Source organism: Phyllostomus discolor, chromosome 3 (assembly GCF_004126475.2).
Source record: "Phyllostomus discolor isolate MPI-MPIP mPhyDis1 chromosome 3, mPhyDis1.pri.v3, whole genome shotgun sequence".
In the NCBI taxonomy this organism is placed as follows: domain Eukaryota; kingdom Metazoa; phylum Chordata; class Mammalia; order Chiroptera; family Phyllostomidae; genus Phyllostomus; species Phyllostomus discolor.
Genome location: NC_040905.2, coordinates 77,914,092 through 77,940,316, shown reverse-complemented (window position 1 = coordinate 77,940,316; position 26,225 = coordinate 77,914,092). Strand labels below are relative to the sequence as shown.

The 26,225-nt window shown below is 37.9% G+C and overlaps 1 protein-coding gene across 1 annotated transcript; it reads left to right on the top strand.

The window, feature by feature from the left end:
- Positions 1–51: 51 nt before the first annotated feature.
- ATG12 (autophagy related 12) lies at positions 52–23,242 on the top strand. Its single transcript, XM_028525092.2, has 4 exons — positions 52–488; positions 6,754–6,890; positions 19,771–19,833; positions 20,760–23,242. Exons 1-4 carry the CDS (start codon positions 326–328, stop codon positions 20,817–20,819), a joined length of 423 nt encoding a protein of 140 aa, XP_028380893.1. The 5' UTR covers positions 52–325; the 3' UTR covers positions 20,820–23,242.
- The last annotated feature ends 2,983 nt before the right edge of the window (positions 23,243–26,225 follow it).

Sequence of the window (26,225 nt, the reverse complement as noted above, 5' to 3'; positions counted from 1 at the left end):
GGGGCCAAAGCGGGGCTGGCGTGGAGGGAAGCGGAAACACTCCAGTCCCCTCCCCACTTGCCAGAGCGGCACCTGCGAACTGAGTGGTCCGCCGCCACGCAAGCCACCGTCTCTTTCCCGAGGTGCGTTGCTGTGGGAAAACAGTGGGCATTGTATTAAGGGTTAGGGATCTGCCACAGGTTCGACATCGACCAGCCGACTCCTCCAACTGTCGTTGGGTTGGGTCCCCTTACTTCGGCGCTTACAGTTCAACTCTCCGCGGCGCAAAGCCCGCCCACTGCACACCCTGAACCCCCATTTCCGCTCTCGCCTCCCACTGAACAAAATGGCTGAGGAGTCGGAGGCTGTGCTGCAGCTCCCTCCCTCAGGCGCGGCTGACAGCGAAGGACCTGCGGACGTCTCCCCAGGAACAGCCACTCCGGAGCCTCCTTCTTCCGCTGCAGTCTCCCCTGGTACAGAGGAACCTGCCGGCGACACCAAGAAAAAAAGTAATTTTGAAAGTAGTTTCTTTCTGGGCAGAGGCGGGAGGTTTAGATGGATGGCTTCACGCTAGGGATGGCGGCCAATAAAAGAAGCAAAATTTAGAGAGCACGTCCCAGACGTGGTTTTTGACCAGTCAGGATAGAGGAAACGTACTTTTCGGCTTTGAAGACCTTTGAATTGAGTTCTTCTTAAGAAAGCCGTTACTGGACGTACCTTGGCAGTGTGGTGCCCGGTACTTGACTTGGTTGCCACAGTACTTACGACACCGCACTATTCCTTGCAGTTGGCCAGACGTCGAACTGAGTGGGATCTCGGTAGCTCCAGGTACTTTACACGATACCTCATTATTAAAATAATGATTTAAGATGATAGGGATGGTGAGTGGCAGGTGTGGATTACAATCCCTGCCTTCCTACTAATTAGTTTGCAGTTTTTAATACAAATTGCGTGTGAATTCACTTCTTGAACCAAAAAAGCGAAATTTTGCCCAGAATGAAGAAATACTAAGGGAAAATTAATGGCATAGGAATTGCCTTTAAAAACAAAAATTTTTAGAACCTTTGTGAATCATTTCATTGCTTGAACTAGCTGTCATCAACCCTGTATTGCTTAAGAATTAGTTTGCCATTGTAAAATACGGAAATTCCTAAATTTACTTGTTCTTGAGTGCTCTGTGTACAGTTGCTTATGAGAAAATCAGCAAATCAAAACCTATAATTCAGAGGTTGACCCTGGGCCTTAGACAAGTTTTCTCAGTCTAGAGTCTTAGTGTAGCTATTGGCATGCTTTCTGCTTAGTGATCTCAAGGCCTCTCCTCAGACTTTAGTTTCTTCTGCCATGAAGGATAATTGTCTCTCTTGGCACTGTCCCCCTTTAAAGTTACACTGCCTCTACATTTGGGGGAAATTTATTCTGTCATTTCCACATGATGCATTACTAGAGAAACAAGCTCTTTATTTGTATAGATAACCACTACAATCTTCAGAAGAAGTCCGTGAGTTTTACAGATTTTTGTCCCCCCGCCTGTTTTTCCGTTTTACTGTAAGCAGTAACATACTTTCAAAGGGCTTGTTGTAATCTCTGACAATCTTAGTCAAAAGTTTACTACTTGATGCCGAAGATAGTCATGTAAAGCAGTGGTTAAAAAATAATAACCTGCAACTGGGATATGGCCTGAGGTTATATAGCATGTTTTCTTTGGTTTGAGCAGTGTATATATGTGTGTCTGTGTGTGTGTGAATACACCATCATTTAAAAATTGGCTCTTTTTCTGACTTATATGAGCTTTGCGTTTGCCTCTCTGATGTAAAACTTAGTTTCTAGCTATTGAATTTCCTCCCTGAAAGTGTCCTTTTTTGAGGATGCCTTCTGATGAAATGAACTTAGCTAATTAATTCATATGCTCCACATCTGGTTTAATCTATGGAAGAACAAAGATTAAAACAAACGAGGTTCTTTGTCTTGGTTTCACGTTAGGACCACCTGGGAGAGCTTTTGAACGAACCTATGCCCAAGACCCTGCTTTAAAAAGATTCTGATTTAATTCATGTGGACACCTGTATTCTTGTAAATTAAATTGTTACCCCAGTTGATTCCAATGCTTAGAGTTGAGAACTACAAGCAAATCACCTTTAGAATTTAAAAAAAGTTATTAAAATAAATGTGTCCTCCTTTAGCTCCTTGCCCTTACATTTTTTTCATTCAGTAATACAATTCATAATATTTTCTGCTTCACTTTCTTGAAATGCCCAATTGCAACTGAGTTGTTGGTAGCCTCAGGGGATTGAGGGAGTATGCAAGTGAGTTATTCAAAATTCCTTCATTTATCTTCCAGTTTATTCCTCTTCTCTAAATAACTGAAGCTAGAGTTTTTAAGCAGGAAAAGGAATACAAAATTTAGCAGGAAAAAATGCTGTGTGCATTTTGTGCTGGAAGTGCCTTCATTTTAAGGGTAAACTTGAATATATTTATCTCTGACTTCCTCAGGTCCCAATTGTTTAATACCAGTGAATGGGACAAGAGGGATGTAGTAGAACAGAACTAACTTTAGGGGGCAGCAATACACTGTTTTGCTTTCAGTGTTGCTTTTGATGGTAGATAGACTTCTTTTTCCTTTTTATTGAATTTACTGGGGTGACATTGTTTAATAAAATTACATAGGTTTCAAGTGTACAGTTCTGTAATACATCATCTGTATATTGTATTATTTGTTCACCAGCCCCTCCCCTTTTTTTAAAAAGGAGACAGATAATAAGTTTAGGAGACAGATTCATAGTTTGAATTTGTATTTTGGGTTATTGAAACCTTTACTTTCTCTAACTGAAATTTTTTGACCCCTAATTGTATTTCCTTTCTAATAATTATTATGTTCCTTTATTAAAAAGGTTTTTGTAGGAAACTTGGTGTTTGTAACAAGCACAAATAAAACTAATTATCTATAATGTCATTACTGGCAAAGTAGCATTTTGGTGCATATTCCACATTTATATGAATTTGTGTTTGAGATGGTTTTAATGAAATTGAGGTTTTATTATACGTACTGTTTTATATTTAATACATTTTGATAACTTCATAGTGTTAAATATGCATTTGTAATATGTGTTCTTTAATGGCACCTTATAATCTTAAGGTTCAATAAGTATGAGTTGTGAACTGATACTGTTCTAAACACTTTATGCATATTAATTCACTTAATCCTCGAAGCAGCCTTATGAGATAGTGCTATTATCTTAATTTTACAAGTGGAGAAACTCTGGCACAGAGAGATTAAAGAGCTTACATCCCTAGCAAGTGGCAGAGCCAGGATTTTGAACCCAGAGATTTTAGAGTGTGTGTTCTTTACTGAATTATATAAATTCTATCATAGACTATAGTATCCTTTATTTAACTAATGCTGTCTAAGTACCCTTGTTGACAAACCATGGCTGGGTAGCTCAGTTGATTCAAGCATTACCCCGTACACCAAGGTTACAGGTTCAATCCTCTGTCAGGGCGCAACCAATGAATTCGTAAATAAGTGGAACAACAAATTGATGTTTCTCTCTCAATCTTCTTCCCTCCCTCCTCCCTCTAAAAAAATATCTATCTTTATCTATGTGTCTCTCTCCCCCCATATATATATATATATATAGATCTATATACACACACACATATATGTGTATCATTGGATATTTAGGTTTACCAAGTATTTTGCCCATAAAAATAAACGTTTCAACAAAGGTGAAGTCCTTCTAAGTGAATCTTTTTACATCTCATATTTTATTAGTCTAGATCCCTAGAATTATTAGTAGTAGTATTGAGTCAACGTATATCTCTACTGTAATGTATTATCATATTCTTCTCCAGAAAAGGTATACCATTTTGTTCCCAAAAGTTGTGTCACATACAGTATTATTCTAATCTTTACTAATTTGATAGGTGAAAAGGGCCATAACTCTATATATTTTATATATTTATCAACCATTTATATATTTTTTTCCTGGAATTGTTAAAATGACCTTTAAAGATTATTTGCATGAGGAGGCCTTTGTGGGATTGTAGAATCAAGGGGCGGGGGGGAACAAAACACAACGAAAAGAGAATCTTACCTAATACTTGTACATCTTAGACATACTTCCAGTATCATTAATGTTGGGTTGGCCACAAGGTCCATTTAGTTTTTCCCTAAAATAAAAGACACATTTTTCATTTTCACCAATAACTTAATTGATTTGGATATGTTGAGTATGCTGGCTATCTCCTGCTATTACCTTCTAGTGGGTAGAGGCCAGGGGTGCTGCTAAACATCTTCCAGTGTATGAGACAGCCTCATGGCAAAGAATTATTTGGCCAAAATATCAGTAGTACCGAGAAACTTCTCAAATCACTTTTGACGTGTTCAATCAGTCACAGCACCTTCTCCATAGCAGCACAAATTTTTTTTTGCGATTCGGTTGTGTTATTATGTAAGTATATTTTATTGATTCTGCTGTTGCAGTTGTCCCGTTTCAGCTCTGCATTTCTATACTATCCTTAACTTCCCCCTGTCTATTTTGTACCTACCATTTATGCTTCTTATTCCCTGTACCTTCTTCCCCATTCTCACCTCTCCCCGCTGATAATCCTCTGTGTGATCTCCATTTCTGTAATTCTGATCCTGTTCTAGTTGCTTGCTTAGTTTGTTTTTGATTTTGTCTTTAGGTTCAGTTGTGAGTTGTCATTTTACTGTTCATATTTTTGGTCATCTTCTTTTTCTTAGATAAGTCCCTTTAACATTTCATATAATAAGGGCTCGGTGATAATGATCTCCTTTAACTTAACCTTATCTGGGAAGCACTTTATTTGCCCTTCCATTCTAAATGATAGCTTTGCTGTATAGAGTAATCTTGGATGTAAGTCCTTGCCCTTTAAGACTTTGAATACTTCCTTCCAGCCCCTTCTTGTCTACTGGGTTTCTTTTGAGAAATCAGCTGATAGTCTACTGGGAAATCTTTTGTAGGTTACTGTGTCTCCTTTTCCCTTCCCGCTTTTCAGGTTCTCTCCTTCTCTTTAATCTTGAATAATAGAATTAGGATGTGTCTTGGTGTGTGCTTCCTTGGGTCCAACTTCTTTGAGCTTTGGGACTCTCTGAGCTTCCTGGACTTCCTGGACATCTATTTCCTTTGCCAGATTGGGGCAGTTCACCTTCATTATTTTTTCAAATAAGTTTTTCATTTCTTGCTCTTCCTCTTCTCCTTCTGGCACCCCTATGATTCAGATGTTGGAACATTTAAAGTCGTCCCAGAGGTTCCTAAGCCTCTCCTCATTTTTTTGAATTCCTGTTTCTTCATTCTGTTCTTGTTGAATGTTTATTTTTTCCTTCTGCTGCAGATCATTGATTTGAGTCCCATTTTCCTTCCCTTCACTGTTGGTTCCTTGTACATGTTTCTTTATTTCACTTTGCATTGCCTTCACTTTTTCCTCCATTTGGTGACCATATTCAACCATTTCTGTGAGCATTCTGATTACCAGTGTTTTGAACTCTGCATGTGATAGGTTGCCTATATCTTCATCACTTAGTTCTATTTTTGGAGTTTGATCTGTTCTTTCATTTGGGCCATATCTCTTTGTTCAGCACACTTGTTACATTATAGGAGACAAAGCCTTAGTATTCACTAAGACAGGGCAACCCTCTTCCCAACATTGTGGTGCTGTCTGCGGAGGAGGGGTCAGAGGGAACAATGCCATTTGCTTGGTTCTCGGTGGCTTTCATTCACTTCCCCCACTACCCACAATCAAATCGGGCCCCTATGATGCTGATTCCCAGTGAATGGGTTTAGGTACATTCTAAGACTCCCCTAGGCCTCCAACTGACTCTCCTGTGAGGTTGGGAGTTTTTCCTGCTGTCTCACCCTCCAGTTTTTACAGCCAGAGGTTTTGATGCTTTATTTTCCTGTTCTGGGACCCTGGGTTGCACCACCTGTCTCACTCCCCAGGTGTTCTTTCCTGTTTATCCGCACACGAGTGTGGGACCACTAGCTGCCACCTTGCCCACCAGGTCCTCCAGCCATTCTCTCCACCCCTCCTACCAGTCTGGATGCATGTTTCCTCTTTAACTCCTTGGTTGTCAGACTTCTACACAGTTCGATATTTTGGCAGTTCTGGTTGTTTTTTTGTTTTTAAGTTTGTTGTTGTCCTTTTGATTGTGCAAGGAGGCAAAGTGTATCTACCTTTGTCTTCAGCTTGGCTGGAAGTCCCTGTTTTACACTTCTTGAGGTAATAAAACATAATACACCAAAAATGCTACATTATCTTCTTCCATCTTTAGTATTAAAATGACTGCACAAAAATTTACCAGTTTTGATGTTTTTTTATGACAGCTGTCACAATACAATGTAACAAAAAATTTTTTTTAAGCTCATTGCCAGGGTTTTTTTTTAAAGATTTTATTTATTTATTTTTAGAGAGGGAAGGGAGGGAGAAGGAGAGCGAAAGAGAAACATCAGTGTGCAGTTGCTGGGGGCCATGGCCTGCAGCTCAGGAATGCGCCCTGACTGGGAATCAAACCTGCGATGCTTTGGTTTGATGCTTTGGTTTGCAGCCCACGCTCAATCCACTGAGCTCTGCCAGCCAGGGCACAATGTAACAAAATTGTTTTCAATGAAGTTAAAGACAACTAACAGTACTAGAGCCATTCCAGGAAAAAAAACAAACTAACCTTTTGGCCAACTCAGTGTATAAACTTAACTGCAGATTAGTTTAATTTCACTTTAGATGTTTCAATGCAATTGTCAATTTCTTTTCCTTTTACAGTTGACATCCTACTAAAGGCTGTAGGAGACACCCCTATAATGAAAACAAAGAAGTGGGCTGTAGAGCGAACCCGAACCATCCAAGGACTCATTGACTTCATCAAAAAGTTCCTTAAACTTGTGGCTTCAGAACAGTTGGTATGAAACCAGTGGTGAATATTTTTCTGCAGTAATTTACAGTGGTTATGGGGCAACAATCAGTAACTGTTGTATATAAAAATACATATGGAGCCACATATGTTACTTAAGTATGTTATTTTATTTCTTTTGTTGGTGGAATTTCTGTACTTTATTGAAGAGTGCTCTGGGGAACCCTGAAATGAAATGAATTTTGGATTTACAGTGGGATTTTTAACCTACTGTATTGGTGGTTTTGTGTGTGTGTTTGTATTTGGTTTTTTGTTTTTGTTTTTCAAAAAGTCACCGAATGTCCATGTAGAAAGATCTATCATAGAACATTGATACATAAATTTTTAGGTTTTAAAATTTGTTTTGATATCAGTGTTGCTTTCTTCTCATTCATCTTGAGGTAAGCAATATATCTTTGCTATACATTATGGAAAAATTAAGAGGTATTCTTATTTCATATTATAGTAGATGTTGAGCACTTTATGGTAGCCATTGTAAAGATTAATATTTTAAATGCCACTGGTTTCTTTTCTCACCTGAGGATGTGCCTTACTGATTTTTTGAGAGAGAGAGAAAGGGAGACAAAGTGAGAAACATCCATCATTGCTTCCCATACATGATCCACCTGGGGATCAAACCCACAACCTTTTGGTATATGGGATAACACTCCTACTAAGCCACATGGCCAGGGCTCACTGGTTTTTAACTTGGTCTTCAGCTGTAGAAATTTAAATGTCTACATGTATTTGGAATGTTGTTGCATGTTAATATATCAGACACCTTTATCTTGGCCAATATTAATATAAGAGTTTACTGTACATGGCTCTCATAAAATGAACATAGGTGCAAGAACAAGCACAAGATAGACCAATGATTAGAAGTAATTTGAGGTAAAAACAGCATAGAGCCAGGGATTCCTCCAAAGGAACTTGTTTAGGAAAAGTATTGGGGATATTTGAGTTTTGTAGCTCACCATTTTACTCTGTGACCAACCAGAGTGAGAAAAGTATCTGTTTTATAAGAATGCCATATAGAATTTAATTAAATGTTAGAGATGGGCAAGAAGATTATTGTATCATCCACATGCATATGGTAGTTGAATCCTCAGAAGCAGAGGGCTTCCCTAGAGTCCAAGTCTAAATAGAAAAGTCAGCAAAACGAGGACATACACCTGAGAAATATGAGCAGAGCTATATCTCTGCATGAAGAGTTGGAGAGGTAGAAAACCAGAGGAGCATCAAATAATCAAGACACTGCTTTTAGCTCTGGCTGGTGTGGCTCAGTGGATTGAGCACCAGCCTCTGGACAAAAGGGTGGTCGGTTTGATTCCCAGTCTAGGATACATGCCTGGGTTGCAGGCCAGGTGCCCAGTAGAGAGCATAAAAGAGCCAACCACACATTGATGTTTCCTTTCCTCTCTTTCTCCCATCCTCTCTCTAAAAATAAATAAATGAAATCTTTTTTTTTAAAAAAAAAAAAGACACTGCTGCCCTGGCTGGCATAGCTCAGTGGATTGAGCGCAGGCTGCGAATCAGGCATCGCAGGTTCGATTCCCAGTCAGGGCACATGCCTAGGTTGCAGGCCATAGCTCCCAGCAACCACAAATTGATGTTTCTTTCCTTCTCTCTCTCTCTCTCTCTCTCTCTCTCTACCCCTCTTCCCTCTAAAAAGTAAATAATAAATAAAATCTTTAAAAAAAAGAGGCCTTTAAAAAAAATTTTTTAAATAAATTTTAAAAAATAAAAAAGACACTGCTTTTAGAAATTTATAATTAGAAGAAAAGATGAAACTATGCTATGTTGTATGTTAATGTTAGTCTTGATCTTTTGTATTGCCTATATCCAGTAATCTGAAAGAATTTGATTAATATTCACATGTTAGATTGAGCCATATAAAATTGTCATTAATTAATCATTTTAAACTATAAAAACAGCAATTTTATATGGTTCCACCTTAAACCTCTATAGTGAATCTGATTATCCCTTTTTATGTAATCAATAAGAAACATAAAAGTAATGTTTTGTCACTTTTTTAGATTAAACTAGAGCTTACATCTTCTGACTTTCATCTAGCTGTACCCTACATTATTTTAGCAAAATGGATGTTAAAGAAAAAAATAATACTAGGGATTTAGGGAAGATAGCAGTGGTGTCAGAAGGCATAGTTGAGCCCTGGCCATTGTGGCTCAGTGGTTAGAGTGTCATCAGGTAACCTAGAGGTGTAGGGTTTGATTCCTGATCAGGGCACATACCTAGGTTGTGGGTTCATCCTGATTCAGTGGCAGGCACATGTGATCCCTGGTCCCCATGCAGATCCCCAGTCTGGTTGTGTACAGAGGCAATTGATCAGTGCTTCTCTTGCATCGATGTTTCTCTCTCTCTCCCTCTCTCCCCCTCTCTCTCCCCCTCCCTCCCTCCCTCCCTCCCTCCCTCCCTCCCTCCCTTCCTTTCTCTCTCTCTTTCTCTCTCCAGGTGAAAGTGTCCTTGAATGAAGATTTAAAAGCATAGTTGAATCTCTAAATTCCCACAAAAATGTCAACTAGATGGCAAAAGCAAATACCCATGTTCAGTATTTATAACACAACTAGATGACAAATATCTTCATGAACCTTTACATGCAAGTTTGTGGAGACAAATCACCAACAACTGTGCCTGCCGTGGTAGCAGCATTGTGCTGAAAGGAGCAAGCAAGCAACAGGATTGGCATCTAACAACACTGAAAAAGGGAAAACCTGGAAATAGCTAACACCTGTTTACTGGAAAGTGCAGTAGATATTTTAAGAATAGTAGCTGAAATTGAGAGGGTTCCATTCTCTCCCATAGTAGGTTATTATTGTATATCTTCACTAAGGTGAACAGAAGGGACTGGAGCAGTCTACCCTGTGAGGTCTCTCAAAATAGATTCAGTAAAGCTCCTTCCCTTCCAGGACAAGACTCCACACTGAGGAGGAGCTTCTAGAAGTGAATCAAAATTGAGCAGAGTAGGAACATGAGAGAGGAAGGAAATAGAAGGACCAGATCAAAGTGGAGGGGAACAGAACCTGGAGTCTCAGAAAGCAGGCTTCCATATTGTTGGACACTATACCAAAAAGGAAAAAAATAAAAACAGAAGAGGTCATTCTCTAGAGTTAGAAAAACCACTCAAACCTCATTCTTTAGTCTTTAAAAGTTGAAGACTAAATTCATATAAAAACAAGCAACAGAAAAGTGTCAAGGTCAAATCCCATACAATGTTATTGGTGGGGGGGGGCGGGGAAATAATATCACTAAAGACAAAGCATGCCAGAAAAATGTGCCTACAAGACAAGTCAATTACTATAATTTACTATTTCAGAGCAAACTAAAAGACATTAAGAAAATTATATAAGACATGAAAGGACATAAATCAGCTTTAGTAAAACTCAAATGAAGCTACAGCTCAGGAAAAGAATTACAAATACTCCTGAACTAGTTATTTCAGAAATGGACATTAAATTAGAAGGAAAAAGCTAAATAAATAACAAATAATTACTTTAAAAAAAAGAAGGCAAAAATTGTTTTTAATCAGAAAGAAATGAAAGGTAAAAAAGATTTGAGAAAAAGTGACAAATTATGAGTATGTACAAAGGAGAGAAGATCTGGATAACAGTCATTTCTGAAGAAGAATACCAAACAAAGGACAGAACATAAAAGTATAATTCAAAGTAAATTTCTTTAAAATAATTGAAACTATTGTACATGTTAAAAAATATACCAAGTACCTAAGAATGTCAGGCCAGAATAATGAGCATTAAGATTCATTCTGGTAAAATTATTGGACTTAAAATTTTTAAAGGGTTTTGGACATCTAAGGGATAAAAGAGGAAATGACTAGAAAACTAGGCTATCATTAAACTTGGACAGTGAAGATACCAGGAAAGAAAATGTGAAATAAAGATTTTATATACAACAAAACTGACTGTTAATCAAGATACAATTGTTAGTAATGTGTAAGACTTGGGGAATACTATTCCCAAAAGCCCTCCCTGAAGAATCTACTAGGGAAAGAGCTTTGTGACAACGAAAATAGTTGGAGAGACATCACTTAAAGACCAGTGATTTAAAAACAAAATTGTTATTCTTTAAAATAATATTATCTTCCCAAATCCTAACATTTAGTAAAAGATTGCATTTTGAAATGTTTACTTCCATGGAATTTTAAACTAGCTAAATTTTTCTTGTTTTTTTAAACTTTCAGTTTCTTTTTATTAAATATTTAATGTTGTTCTATTATAGTTGTCCCAGTTTTTCCCCTTTGGTTCTCCTCCTGTTGCTCCTACTGCTCCACAGTCAGTCCCCACCTTGCTGTTCATGTCTGTGGGTCATTCACACGTGTTCTGAAACTAGTCACTTCCTCCTCTTTCCACCCTTATCTCACTCTCCCATCCCTCTGGTCCCTGTCAGTCTGTTCCTTGTTTCCATGTCTCTGGTTCTACTTTGTTTTATTCATTAGATTCCTCTTATAGGTGAGGTCATACGGTATTTGTCCTTCACTGCCTGGGTTATTTCACTTAGCAAAATATTTTCCAGTTCCATCCATGCTGATGCAAAAAGTAGGAGTTCCTTGTTCTGTTGTATAGTATTCCATTGTGTAAATGTACCACAGTTTTTGATCTATTCGTTCACTGATGTGCACTTAGGCTGTTTCCAGCACTTGGCTTTTATAAATAGCACTACTATGAACACAGGAGTGCATAAGTTCTTTTGAATTGGTGATTTGGGATTCTTAGGGTATAATCCCAGCAATGGAATTGCTGGGTCAAAAAGCAGCCCCATTTATAGATTTTTTTATGAAATTCTGTACTGTTTTCCACAGTGGCTGCACCGGTCTGCATTCCCACCAACAGTGCACTAGGGTTCCCTTTTCTCCACATCCTCACCAGAACTTATTTGTTGATTTTATGGTGGCCATTCTGACCTGTGTGAAGTTGTATCTCATTGTGGTTTTAATTTGCATCTCTCTGATGGCTAGTGATGCTGAGCACCCTTTCATATGCCTATGGACCCTCTTTATATCTTCCTTAGAGAAGTGCCTATTCAGGTCCTTCATCCATTTTTTTAATTGGATTGTCTTCCTGGTGTGAGTCATATGAGTTCCTTATATATTTTAGAGATCAAACTTTTGTCCAAGGTGTCATTGCCAAGTATGTTGTCCATTACAATCAGTTCCCTTTCCATTTTGTTGATGTTTTCTTTAGACTTGCAGAAGAAATTTGATGTAGTTCCGTTTGCTTATTTTTTCCTTGATTTCCCTTGCCCTAGGAGACATATTGGCAAAAATATTGTTGCGTGAGATATCTGAAATTTCCTGCCTATGTTCTCCTCTAGGAGAACATTTTCATGGTGTCATAGCTTATGTTTAAGTCTTTTATCCATTTTTAGTTTATTCTGCAGTATTCCTCCCTTCCATTGTAAGTTGGTAATGTAGTTTCATTTTTTTTTTGTATGTATCTGTCCCAACACCATTTATTGAAGAGGCTATTTTTACTCCATTCTGTGCTCCTGCCCCCTCTGTCAGATATTAAGTGACCGTAGAGACATGGGTTTATTTCTGAGCTGTCTATTCTATTCCATTAATCTGTGTGTCTGTTCTTATGGCAGTGCCAGACTGTTTTGATTACAGTGGACTTGTAGTATAGTTTGATATCAGCTATTGTGATTCCTCCTACTTTCTTCTAATTTCTCAAGATTGCTGAAGCTATTGGGGGTCTTTCTTGGTTCCATATAAATTTTTCAAATATTTGTTCTAGATCTGTGAAACATGTCATTGATATTGTAATAGGGATTGTGTTTAATCTACAGATTGCTTTGGGTGATATGCACATTTTATTGATGTTAATTCTTCCAATTCATGAACATGGTATATACTTCCATTTATTTGTATCTTCCTTCCTTTAATTTCTTTCTTCAGTGTTCTTACAGTTATCCAAGTATAGGTCTTGGGTAAGTTTATTCCTATGTACTTTATTTTTAATGTTGCTATAGTAAATGGGATTTTTTTTTCCTAGTTCCTAATTTCTTACAATCCTTTGTATTTCTGTGATATTGATTGTAACTTCTCTTTCATCTGATTTTATTTATTTGGGTCCTCTCTCTTTTCTTCTTGATGAGTCTGGTTAAAGGCTCGTCAATTTTATCTTTTCAAAGAACCAGCTCCCGGGTTCATTGAGCCTTTAAATTGTTCTTTTAGTCTCTATGTCATTTAATTCTGTTCTGATCTTGATTATTTCCTTCCTTCTACTTGTTGTGGACTTTGTTTATTGTTGTTCCTCCAGTTCTTGTACATGTAGGGTTAGGTTTTTTGTTTGAGACTTCTCTATTTTTTTTAGGTGGGCCTGTATTGCTATGAACTTTCCTCTCAGGACTGCCTTTGCAGTGTCCCATAGGTTTTGGGCTCTTGTGTGTTCATTTTCACTTGTTTCCAGATATGTATTGATTTCTTTCTTGATCTATTTGTAAACCCATTCATTATTTAAAGGTGTGTTATTCAATCTCTATGAATTTGGATGTTTTTGCTTTTCTTTTCCTTTGAGATTGGTTTCTAGTTTCAAGCGGTTGTGATCCAAGAAGATGCTTAATATGGTTTCAATTTCCTTGAATTTGTTCAGGTTTGTTTTGTGTCCTACCATGTGGTCTCTTTTTGAAAGTGTTCCACATACAATTGAGAATAATGTATATTTTGCTTTTTGGGGATGAATGGTTCTGTATATATCAAATAAGTCCATTTGATCTAGTGTAGTATTTAATATCACAATATTCTTGTTGATTATTTTCTAGTAAAATGTCAATTAGTGGCAATGGGGTGTTAAGATCCCCTGCAGTGAGTGTGTTGCTGTCTGTATCTTTCTTGAAGTCCTCCAAGATTTTCCGTATATATTTGGGTGATTCTCTCTTGGGTGCATATATGTTTACAATGGTTATTTCTTGATGGATTATTACTTTTAAGTTTTATGTAGTGTCCTTCTTTGTCTCTTTTTATAGCCTTTGTTTGGAAATCTGTTTTGTCAGATATGAATATTGCTACCCCATTTTTTTTCATGTCTATTTGCATAGAATATTTTTCCCATAGCTTCACTTTCATTCTGTGTAGGCCTTTTGTTCTGAGGTGGGTCTCTTGTAGGCAGTATATGTGCGGGTCATGTTTTCTTATCCATTTAGCTACCCTATGTCCTTTGATTGGAGCATTTAATCCATTCACATTTAATGTTATTATTGATAAGTACTTACTCATTGCCATTTTTGCTCTTTGTACCTGTATCTGTCTGTCTCTTTCATTTATCATCTTAAAATAGTCCCTTTAGTATATCTTACAGTGCTTGTTAGGTGGAGATGTATTCTTTGAGCCTTCTTGTACCTGGGAAACTCCTTATTTGGCCTTCCATTTTAATTGAGAGCCTTACTGGTTAGAATAGTCTTGGATGCAGACCTTTGCTTTTTGTTACTTGGAATATTTCTTGCCATTCTCATCTGGTTTGGAGCGTTTCCATTGAGAAGTCAGCTGCTAGCCTTATCCCGGGCTCCATTGTAAGTTACTTCCTGTGTCTCCCTTGCTGCCTTTAAGAATCTCTCTTTGTTTTTGAATTTGGCATTTTAATTATGATGTGTCTTGCCCTGGGCCTCTTTGGGTTCCTCTTGATTGGGACCTTCTGTGCTTCCTGGACTTCTGTGACTTTCCTCTCATCAAATTAGGGAAGTTTCCATCCTTACTTTTTCAAACAGGTTTTCTATCCCTCCCTCTTCTTCTCCTTCTGGTATCCCTAGTATACGGATATTATTACATTTCACGTTGTCCTGCATCTCCCTTACATCCTCTTCATTCTTTTTGAATCTTTTTGATTTTGTTGCTCTTTCTGGAGTTTTTTCTACCTTGTCCTCCAAATTGCTGATTTGATCCTCTGCTTCATCTAGCCTGCTTTTAATTCCTTCTAGTGTATTCTTCACTTCAGATACTGTATTCCTCATTTCCTGCCGCTCTCAATGATAGAGTCTCTTTACTTTTTCATGCTGATGTAGTTCTAGTAAGTTCCTTGTAGCTTCCATAGAATACCTTGTAGTTCTCATTGAGCTCTTTGAGGACCCTTTTAACCATTTTTTTAACTCAGTGTCTGACAGATTGTTTGCTTCAATTTCATTTAGCACTTTTTCTGGGGATTCCTCCTTTCCTTTTGATTGGGTGTATTTCTTAGTCTCCCCATTTTAATCTTCTCTTCCTGTTTCTTTCAGTGTATTAGATTGATCTGCTTTAACTCCCTGTCATCATGGTGTGACCTTCCATGGTAGAAGACCTGTGGGACTCAGTGGTGCAGCCCCCTTGATCTTCTGCACTAGGTGCTGTTCGGATGCCCTTTATGCCATTTATGTGTTGTCTCTTGTTGTAATTTGGTTTTGGTGGTTGTTGACTCATTCTTTGGTGGGGTTTTCCCTCTGCATCCTGTCTGAGAGTCACACTGCCCACCATGCCTTGTATGATGCCACATACAACCCCCACCACATCCACACTATCAACAGCAAATGAGTAAATAATAATAAAAGTGTAAGGAGATTGACTATTATAAGAAAGGAAAACAAATATGAGATGACTAACTGAAAGAAAAATAATTTTAAGAGGGTAGAGGAAGGAGAAATAAGAGTAGGGAATAGGAACAAAGTAAAGAAAATAGAATTTACATCGTAATTAAAAGGAGAGAAATAAGACAATATGGAGTAAGAAAAGGGAAAAGGATAGTATGAGGTTCAAGAAAAAATATATTTTAAACTAATGAAAAAATCAGGAACCAAATTGGAGGGAAAGATCCACCACAGCAATACCAACAACAAATGAGCAAAGATTAATACCGATGAAATGGGAATAAGAAGGGAGGGAAGGAAAGAAAAGAAAAAAAGAAAAGCTAATGAGATATCTAGAGGAAAGAAAAATGATTTTGAGAGAATAGAGAAGAAATACTAAGAGTGAGGAATGAAAATCAGGCTAAAATGGAAAAAGCAAAATTTAAAACAAAGAAAGGGTGGGGGAAGGCAAAATGGAGTAGGAGAGGGAAAGGGTAAAATTCAAGATTTGAAATATGAAAGTAGTGAAGATCTAAGAATACAATTGAAGAGATTGTATTCTTAGATCAATCTAAGAATACAAGGTGATTGTATTCACCTTCAATTTTGGCTGGTCCCTACTATTGTGCCCTGCCTGCTTCCCACCTCTAAGAAGGTGATTGTATTCACCTTCAATTTTGGCTGGTCCCTACTATTGTGCCCTGCCTGCTTCCCACCTCTAAGAAGGTGATTGTATTCACCTTCAATTTTGGCTGGTCCCTACTATTGTGCCCTGCCTGCTTCCCATCAGCCCAGGGCCCAGGAATGGTTTATTTAATGACCAGAGTGGACTGCCGGTACCTTCTCCACCTATGTTCAGAGGGGACCTCTAATGCTATAGTGGGGACGGGAACCCTGGGTTATCCCCAGGGGGTGCCCTTCAGTTTTCAGGGAAGATGATGGGAGTGTTTCCCTGCCCCTTCACCACATGACTTGCTCTATCCCAGATTTTTTCCAATAATGTGTGGTTTCTGGTGAATTATCTATTTCCTGTGAGGAGCCAATCTGTGTAAAAGGAACAGCTCCTTCTGCTTGGCACAGACAATTGCTCTGTTAAGGCACAGAGGCTGCGTGGGAGGGGGTGGCAGGGGGGACCTGAACCCCGCCTTGTTGCACCTGTATCTAATCTCTCTGCACTACTGGTTTCAGTGGATCATGGCCCAAGGAAGAATGTAGCTCTAGTGTTTGGTAGAAAGGGCTCCTTCAGAGCTTTTAGCTTTCCCCTGCAGATACACACCGAGCAGATATTCCTGAGCCTGGCCTCAGTGATCTGCAGAGCCTGTAATCTGGCAGTTGGGGGTTGGGCACACATGCTTGTGAGGTGATCTGCCTGGTTGCAGTGAATCTCAGGTGTTCAACCTCTGGCACGTGCATGTGAGCACAGGGTCCCTGCCAGGTCTTGAGTCTTGCCTCAGCTCTTTTAAGAGGAGTTCCTGTGTGGCCCCCTCACTGTAGCACTGAACCCTGGGGGGCCTGTTCTCATGCTCCCCTCCACAAAAAGTACAAAGTCTTGGTCAGGTCTGGCCACAGCCTGATAGAGCCTCAGGCAGTTTTAGATGAAGTTTCTCAGTGGATCTCCTGGATGGTGCTGGAAAGAATCCCACAGCGATACTATAACATGAGGTGGTGGCAGGGTGCTCTCCCTGTTCCCACCAGTGATTGTCAGCCTCGGGCCGGCCTGCTCCTGCCATGCTATTTCTGCAGCCAGCACTGCCCTCACTGTCTCTCTCCTTCCCCAGAGCTTACAGCTCCTGAGCCAAACTGCAGCCTCCTCAGTGAGATTCTATCCCATTTGCAGTTCCCATGGTGCCTGGGGTCAAGGAGGTGACAGCCTCTTCCCCAATAAGTTACCACAGTCCCCAGATCCTGGCTCCTGGTGGCAGTGGACTTTCAGTTTCTGACCCCTGTTACAAATCACATCGAGTTCTTTAGCTCTTTTCCCATAACACTAAAACCATCTTACTTTTGCCTACAAAGTCCTAATTATTCTTTTCACCTAGTCAAATCTTATTTATCATCTCAAGGAGGTGTTCCCTGATGCTTTAACTAATGCCACATCTCTGTGCACCTCACACCTCATCAGATGCACTTTTCTCATCTATATTCTTACCTGCATGTGCCTGCCTCTCCAGTAGACTGAAAACTCATTAATGGAACATATAATCTTCATAGTTCCACACCTTGGACAATTCCTACAACATAATAGACACTCAGTTCACTGAAATAAAAACTGCCATTGGGAGCCTTTCTCATGTAAAATGTGTACCAGAAGAGAAATGTACCTGACAGTTTGCTCATAGTTGAATTGCCAGGAACTAAAGACAAATTCTTGTATCTGTATTATAGAAATTCACATTTAAATGCACACTCACCTCTGTTAAGTTTCTGAAGTTTTTGTTAATATATTATTCAGCCTTAACGATGAATTGATACTTATGCATTAACTGTTTTAAAATAATTAAAACTGGCTATGGAGCACATGTACCAGCAACTGATACTATCTCATTTTATCTTCCCCAACAGCCCCAATAGGTACTATTATTTTCCGTATTTATAAATAAGGAAATGGTCTAGCCCTGGCTGGCGTAGCTCAGTGGATTGAGCACGGGCTGGGAACCAAAGTGTCCCAGGTTCGATTCCCAGCCAGGGTACATGCCTGGGTTGCAGGCCATAACCCCCAGCAAGCGCACATTGATGCTTCTCTCTCTCTCTCTCTCTCTCTCTCTCTCTCTCTCCCCCCCTCCCTTCCCTCTCTAAAAATAAGTAAATAAAATCTTTTTAAAAAAATAAGGAAATGGTCTGAGAAAAGTTAACTCCATTTAGAGCCATAATTCAAACCTAGATCTGCCTCAATAGAGCCTCTGTTCTTAATTACCACACTGTATCATCTAAGGTAGAAATGTAAATAATATTTGTTATTGCCGGTGACCCAAATAGTGTCTGTCAACCATCTACTTATTCTGATACTGTTGGGTTTTAAAGAATATGATAAGCCCAGGAAATTTTAGTCTTAGAATTTGACTGTGGACAAAGGAAAATTGAATGTGGTACCTGCAAGTAATGTTTTGTTTTCTAAAAAGAAAATTATCAAAAGCTACTTTGACACTGTGGCCTTTTGTTTCAGTATCTTCAGGAATTTTTTAAGGACAGGTTTCCCCCACTATCTGAAATAAGAGCGTTCCTATAGAACCTTTCCTAAGCCAAAATGGCATGAAGCAAATAAGCAATTACTATTAATTTATACGGAAAATTTTTTAGCATACCCAGGCTCCACAAAATAACCTGCCAAATCATATTAAATACACTTAATTATATCTGATTTTATGCTAAGCATAACACCTTACAAGCTTCCTTAGGCTTTGTGGTATCTTAGGAGACAGCTTGCTAATTAATGCTCAGATGCTCATAGACACAGTCCAAAGCTTTGGTGGCTTATGCTGAGATGCTGAGTGTAGTTCCCATGAACAAGCTGGGCAGAGCCAGTCTTACTGTTTCTGTAATAGCTCACTGCAACACGTATGTTGAATGCTATTTTTGCTTTTTTTGTAAAAGTGAAAATCCTCTTCAGATTTCTTCAGTTACTAAAAACTGGTACTAATGTAGGTCTTTCATAACATGAACTTTCGAAAAGCGGAGAATACCTTTATTAGAATGTTTTAGTAAAAACAAGACTAAACTGAAAAATTGAACAATGAATCCTTTAAAGAACAAGGTTATAAGGACATTAGGTTTCAGTTATATTACAGTCCTTTTGAGCTACAAATGAGTTTACAATAGTACACCCAGCCTGGAGTTCAATACCTTTAAGAGTTTTCAGTGGTGGTAAAAGTAAAAAAAAAAAAAAAAAAATCCAGCTATGTGTGTTCTTTACCCAAGAAAAATGTACAGGCTATCTCAAATACTAGATCTGATTTTAAGCTATGTGAAATTTTGTTAGGAAAAATTGTGTCCTTAATTAATGATTGATTGGGAAAATTAATACTTTTAATAATTTATTGAATAAACCTTCAAGCTATTTGTAAAAACATGTAAAAGGTTTTAGTTATAATAAGAGGGAACCACTGTTCTAGGAGAAAATATTCTATTGTTTTTCCTCCAGGAAGACTGTGATCTTCATAAACATCTCATTAGATGACTAATTTATGAGAATTAGAAAAAGGAATTTAGGGAAGCTTTCTTCAATTCTGAAGACAAAGAATTTGAAATAACTGGCTGATTAGACCCCAGAAAAGTACAAATTAATCATGATACCATTAAAAATTAATCACCATATTTTTTTCTTGCAGTTTATTTATGTGAATCAGTCCTTTGCCCCTTCCCCTGACCAGGAAGTTGGAACCCTCTATGAGGTAAAACATAACTACTTCATTTTCTTTTTTCTTTTTTCTTTTTTTTTTAAATTTTATTTATTTATTTTTAGAGAGGGAAGGGAGGGAGGGAGAGAGAGAGAGAAACATCAATGTGCGGTTGCTGGGGATCATGGCCTGCAACCCAGGCATGTGCCCTGACTGGGAATCGAACCTGCGACACTTTGGTATCGTAGCCCGCACTCAATCCACTGAGCTACACCAGCCAGGGCACTACTTCATTTTCTTAATGCAAGATGCACATCTGTGAATAGTGTGATTATTAATCGTATCATTATTTTAAGAGATGCTATTCTTAATTGCCTCCAAGAGAAAAAGATTACTTTCTTGTTTTCTGTTACTTCTCTTACACCTTAAACATAGCTGGATCTCAGTAAATTTTGCACTGATTAAAGAATTAAGGAATGAATAATACAAATAGAGGATGACTTTGAAGTATGCCCAGAAAGTAAGGTCTTCTTTTTTACCTAATTTGTTTCTCCTATATTGTTTATATTAATCAGTAATCCAGATTTGCCTCTAAGAAATTTAAAAGGAGACTACATAAGAATGACTTCATTTAACATTCTTAAGTTTCGTGGCAATAATAATTATAGTACATATACACATTAACACCACTAGTTCAAAACAGTATATACATTACAGTTAGAGGTGTAAAGAAGGGACAAGATTAAATATGTAAGCCTATCATCCATGCCTGTGATGTTTAAAGGAGAGGTTTTATTAATAAACATTGTGATTACTAATATGTGTCCAGTAGCAACTTGCATCTCTTGACAGAAATAGCTTTATAGATAACTTACATGTAACATTGTATGAGGATATTTATGATAAATATAACATTTCTTAATTTTTGTCATTCTTGGATGAAACTAAGTTTAACTTACTGCCTTGTTTTCTTTTTGTAGTGTTTTGGCAGTGATGGTAAACTGGTCCTACACTACTGCAAATCTCAGGCATGGGGATGAACTACAGAAAAGATCTTCATAACTAAAATGAATCTTCACAAAGGAAACAGCTCTGAAAAGTTGGACACTTTTGGCAAGATACTTGTGAATATGATCTACTGAGCATGTTATCTGCTATGACCCATGTTTATGCATGTTATCCATAGAGTAGATAGACTCACAAGAATGTAGTTTGCATTACAGAAATCATGCTAAAAGATTGACATGAGAGTATACCCAGTACTACAACTATTGCTCCATATATGCCTCCATGACAATTGATAAGGAGACTAAGATTGTAAAAGCCTCTTTGTCACCAGTTCTTAAAATTGTTTACTTGTAGAATTAACACTCTGCTGATTGTTTTTCCACTGTAAAAGTCAGTTTTGTTTACTAAAGGATTCTTTTTGTGCTTACTCTGGGAAGTTCAGTTTGTTCAATGTATGGGATATGCCTGTTCTCATTTATATTTATACCTATACAGTATTATGAAACAAAATCTCACTGTCCTGCTGATTTTATACCTTACATGATCCAGTAGAGGGCAGCCCAGCTGGTAGAAAGAAGCAGTTTGGTTTTACATCTTTGCCAGATGATAATGGAGGAAAAAAACTGTTCCTGCTCATTTCTAGCAAACATCTAGCCAAGACAACATATATATTGACACACTGGAAGACTGTTTTAAAGAATATGCATCATTTAGATTTAATTATTTTGTTGGGAAACAGGAATTTTACAAATTTTGGACAAATTTCAGTCCAGTCATTTGATGATTCTTGAACCCCGATGGTTATAGCTGTGGTGATATTCTGTCTCTTATTCTTAGTGTCAGAAGTGCTCATGTGAAGGTGACAGCATTCTTGAATTTTTTTATAATGAATTTTTTCAACTTGAAAATGCTCAGAATAACTGGAAAAAAACTAGTTTTTATGTGTATTTCATGGCATAACTAAAAGTATCTTTTTTTCTAATGCTGTTAACACTGGTTATTGCTTGAAGTAAGATTTAACACTTTATTCTGTACTACATTTGTAATGCAGTATTTAAAGAGTATTTCACTGATGTGTGGAACCTAAAAAACTAAAAAAAACGAACAAAAAAACAGACTCATAGATACAGAATAACTGATAGTTGCCAGAGGGTGGGGTGGCAGGGGTATGGCCAGAGATGGTGAAGGGGAGGAAGAGGTTACAAACTTAGAGATAAGTCACAGGGGTGTAAAGTACAGCATAGGGAATGCAGTCAACAATGTCACAATAACTTTATCTGGTGACACATGGATAGTGCACTTCTGTGATCACTTTTGTAGGGTGTGAAAACTCACTATGTGATACACCTGAAACTAATATAATATTGTATGTCAACTATAATTAAAAACAGCTGTACATTCCAGAATAAAAACTAGACATGAAGCCACAAAAAAAAGTATTTCAGTAAATTGAATGGAATATCCAAACAGGTCTAAAGTGTGTGCAAGAATCCTAAGTGTTTATTTTCAAAGGCAATGGGCATGGTATGGTTTTGTCAAAGAACTTTGAACTATGCTTATGTCCCTTAAATCCTAGAATGTACTTTATGGTTAATGATCTGCCATATACTAGCATTAAAGGATACTAAGGAACAACTGAGTTTACAGTGATCGAATCACTGTTCAGTTCTTATTTTCTGTCCTTCTTAAGTCCCCTTATACCAATGTTCCTGAGTACTAACGTAATACAGCTAGTAGTTAGCAGTGGAATAATACAGGTTAAATTTTCCAAATTTATCTTGTAAAAACTGGGTCAGAAATTTGTATGTATGTTGAAAACCAGAAAGTGTATTTTCAAGTCACGTATGTTGGATGTGGAAAAGAGCTGTTCTCTAGCTTCATCCATTTATAGTTTATTGAAAGATGTAAATATATTTATATGCATATATAGTTAACAAATAGCAAAAATTATTTACTTAATATTTATTACTAAGGTTTCAGGTATGGAATATTTACTACCTCAATAAGCAAAACTCCATTTTGAATTTGTGACATCAGTTGTTCATTTTTGATCTAAAGAACTTAGTAATTGATTAAACCTAAGGTTAGTTAAATACATATATACCTTGCTTGTTTTTTTTCCCCTAATAACCTTGAAGAACATAGTATAGGGCTTTACACTATTATAAATCATATTTATACTATTACCTCTTAATCTTTACCCAAAGAGTTGATCACTTTATGTAACTTTGCAACATCTACTTGTAAGCCTGGATCCCATTAAGTTATTTGGTGACTAGAACCTTATACACAATTCACAAATATTTTTCGTAGTTGTCTGGTTTAAACTGTTAACTGTAATTGAACTTGGAGCAAGGGGAACTGAACCCTCAGGTCATATTTTGTTTTCCATGTTTATGAGAAAATTGATGTCAGTTATGTCATGCTCTACATTACTGTGCAAAGATGACCTACAGTATACAGAGTGTATATAATTACTAGAATATTGTACTTCCATCTTTGAAGGTATCTACACCAAAGACTTCATTATGAGTTTCTCACACTTAGAATATATGGTAAGCTAAATAAGATTGGATACTTGATAGAATCTAATTTTCTAGACTTTCTAATGCTGAAGGCACCTTAAATATCATCTACTCTAATCACACTAGAAATCTGAAAGGAGTGCAGACTGTGCCTTTCATCATACAGCAGCCAGTTGTATATAACCCAAAATAGGACAGTGCAGTGTTCAAGGGGTATGAAAATCACCTTTCATGCATCTTCTACCTCATTTTCCAAGGACAATAATATACTGGGTAAGCTTCTGGCACCAGGGAAGTCAGCTACAAACCACATAATGGAAGAAAAAGTATTCAGACAGCAGTGCAGCAGGTTTCTGTACTGCTGCAAAAGTTACAAGTACTGGTACCCTACATTATTCAGCCCACACTATTCCCTGAACCTGCCGCCTTTTTTCTGTTTCTTACATCTGCTCATATGTTTCCATTACAGAAGTGCACTTACCCTCACCCTTTCAAATCCTGCCTCGACCTAATTCAGATTTTAACTTCCCTAAAGCTGTCTGAATCAGTCAAGGGGGAGATACTCTCTACCTCATAAAAACAGTTATAGTGAACTACCACTATTACAGCACTGCTGCATACTGCATCATAAGCATTGTGTCAATACCATTCCATGATTGTATATACGTATGTTCCTAAAAATAGGACTTTTTTGGTTTTTCATTTGGTACCCATACACATAATACTTAGTATGTTTCCTTATGCGTACCCAATCAATAATTCATTATATATTGAGTGAATGAAATGAAGCGTGGCTTTCAAAGTATGGTTTAACTTGGAAAAGCAACACTAAAGGGCAATTTGTGTACAAGAGTCCCCACTTACCCATGAGCTCCAATGGATTCCTAAAACCCTGGATAGTACCCAACCATATAGATGCTGTGTTTTTTGACAGTATGCTGCGATAAAAGTGATGTGAATGGTGTCTGTGTTCTCATCATGAAGATGTGAGATGATACTCTGCCTACGTGATGAGATGGCTTTCCATATCAACAAAAGCCGAAGACCTTACAAGGTGATCTGGAGTCCCCATTTTTGCATATCCGTGTTCATCTGTGTTACTATTCAAAAACTAAGTTTGCTCCCATCTTAGGGCTTTTGCATTTGTTTCCTCCACTTGGAAGCTTCCCCCAGAAAACCACATGTCTCACTAACATCCTTCAGTCCCTGCCCAAATTTCACATCAAGAATGTTCCCCTGAACTCCCTCTAAAATATACCACCCTCAACCTTCTTCCCCCTGCTTTAGTTTTCCTCCATTGTAAGCTGTGTATAGTATTTGTGTGTCCAATTCACCATGTGTACTGTCTGCTCTTCCCCTCCATTAGAACATAAGCCCTCTGAGGGCAGAGACTTGGTGGGGTGAGCAGTGCCAGGCATGTAGTACATGATTTCTTAAATGTGTCAAATGGATCATTAGATGTATATTTCCAGACCTCTGATAATTCTGGTTCCCTTCCCTAATTACTCCATATCAATGACCATTCAAATGTGTAAATCATTGCCCTGGACAATTCAGAGTGCAGTGGAACTACTACCTCTCTGGATCTAGGTATTCCACTTAGGTTACTAGAGCCTCTCCTTGCAACACACATAAAAGGTTGGCTTCTGGCGTGCTTCCTAACCAAAGCCCTTTCTGAACAATGGTGATTGAACTGTCATTTGTATTTCCAAAGGACACTTAGTACAAGTAAGTTTACATTATATGTACATAAAAGGGGTGGGCAAAAGTAGGTTAAGTTACCAGCTATCATTGCCTAAAAGATAAATCATAAATAATGATACAAAACAGAACAATACTAACAATACAAGAATAAACTTTTGTGTATTCACAACCGTAAACCTACTTTTGCCCACCCCTGTATATACATTCAAGCGAAGTCTAGGAAAAAGTCTTCCAGAAGTCTAGACCTTTTATAACCTTGAATCCAGATTATTCCCTGAGTCCATTAATGAGAAAGAAGGAATCTATACTTGCGTTTTTTCTGTCCCTCACATTTTTTAATCTTGTTCTCAAGCATGAAAGTGCTGTGCACAACATAAAAATGTGTTTCCATGTAGGTATTACCAGGAGGCTCTTTCAAGCACATTCCTAGAAATGAAAGATTGATATAGTCTCACTAGAACGCTTTAAATTACTGCATTGGGAGAAAACACACACACACAGAGTACTTCTATTCACTATGAATTGAAACACGAAGTCTTTGCACTAAACATTTTTTTTATGTTCGATTTTAAAATCAAAGAGATATACCTGGCCACCTCCCATTTTCTAGTCTTGCTCCACAGTCGAGTCTCTCCTTTGTTAAATGTACTTTCAGTACAGCACGCAATACAACATACAGATAATGTATGATATAATTGTATATCTGAAACCTATATAATTGTACCAAGCAATATCACCCCAATAAATTAAAAAGTTTTTAAAAATATAAAGGAAAGCACACTTATTTCACCTAGCCTGAAGTATGTTATCTATAGTTTCAATCCACAAAAACAGATCTCCGTTTTGGGAGTATAATCTGTCCTTAGCCTTCTCAAGCTCTATGCAATTTCCCAGTTCTCTGAAAGGAAGGATCCCCTTCCTCAACATTCACCCCCAGCAGTCTTCTCCAGAACCCTGGTGCTTTGCATCCTTGGTTGGGAACCCATGAGGCCAAAAGAAGCCTCAGGGCGAGTTGGCAGGAGAAGGTAAGGAAGGGTGCAGGGAGAGGGGTGGGTGGGGATGGGCGGCCAAAGTGCGCCCAGGCCCAGTTAAGGTAGGGGAGAAATTACGCGCTGCCCAGTGCGAGTGCTGGGATTTGGGAGGGAGGGGCTTCCGGTAAGGCTAAAACGGTCCGAGGACCTTACCCGCACGCTCCTTAGCTTCCACCAC

What these genes read in the sequence shown, in the direction of transcription:
- ATG12 (XM_028525092.2), top strand. Translation starts at nt 326, where the DNA reads ATGGCTGAGGAGTCGGAGGCTGTGCTGCAGCTCCCTCCCTCAGGCGCG. An exon ending in CGGCGACACCAAGAAAAAAA is followed by an intron (nt 489 to 6,753) that starts GTAATTTTGAAA and finishes TTCCTTTTACAG; the next exon opens with TTGACATCCTACTAAAGGCT. An exon ending in AAGTTGGAACCCTCTATGAG is followed by an intron (nt 19,834 to 20,759) that starts GTAAAACATAAC and finishes TTCTTTTTGTAG; the next exon opens with TGTTTTGGCAGTGATGGTAA.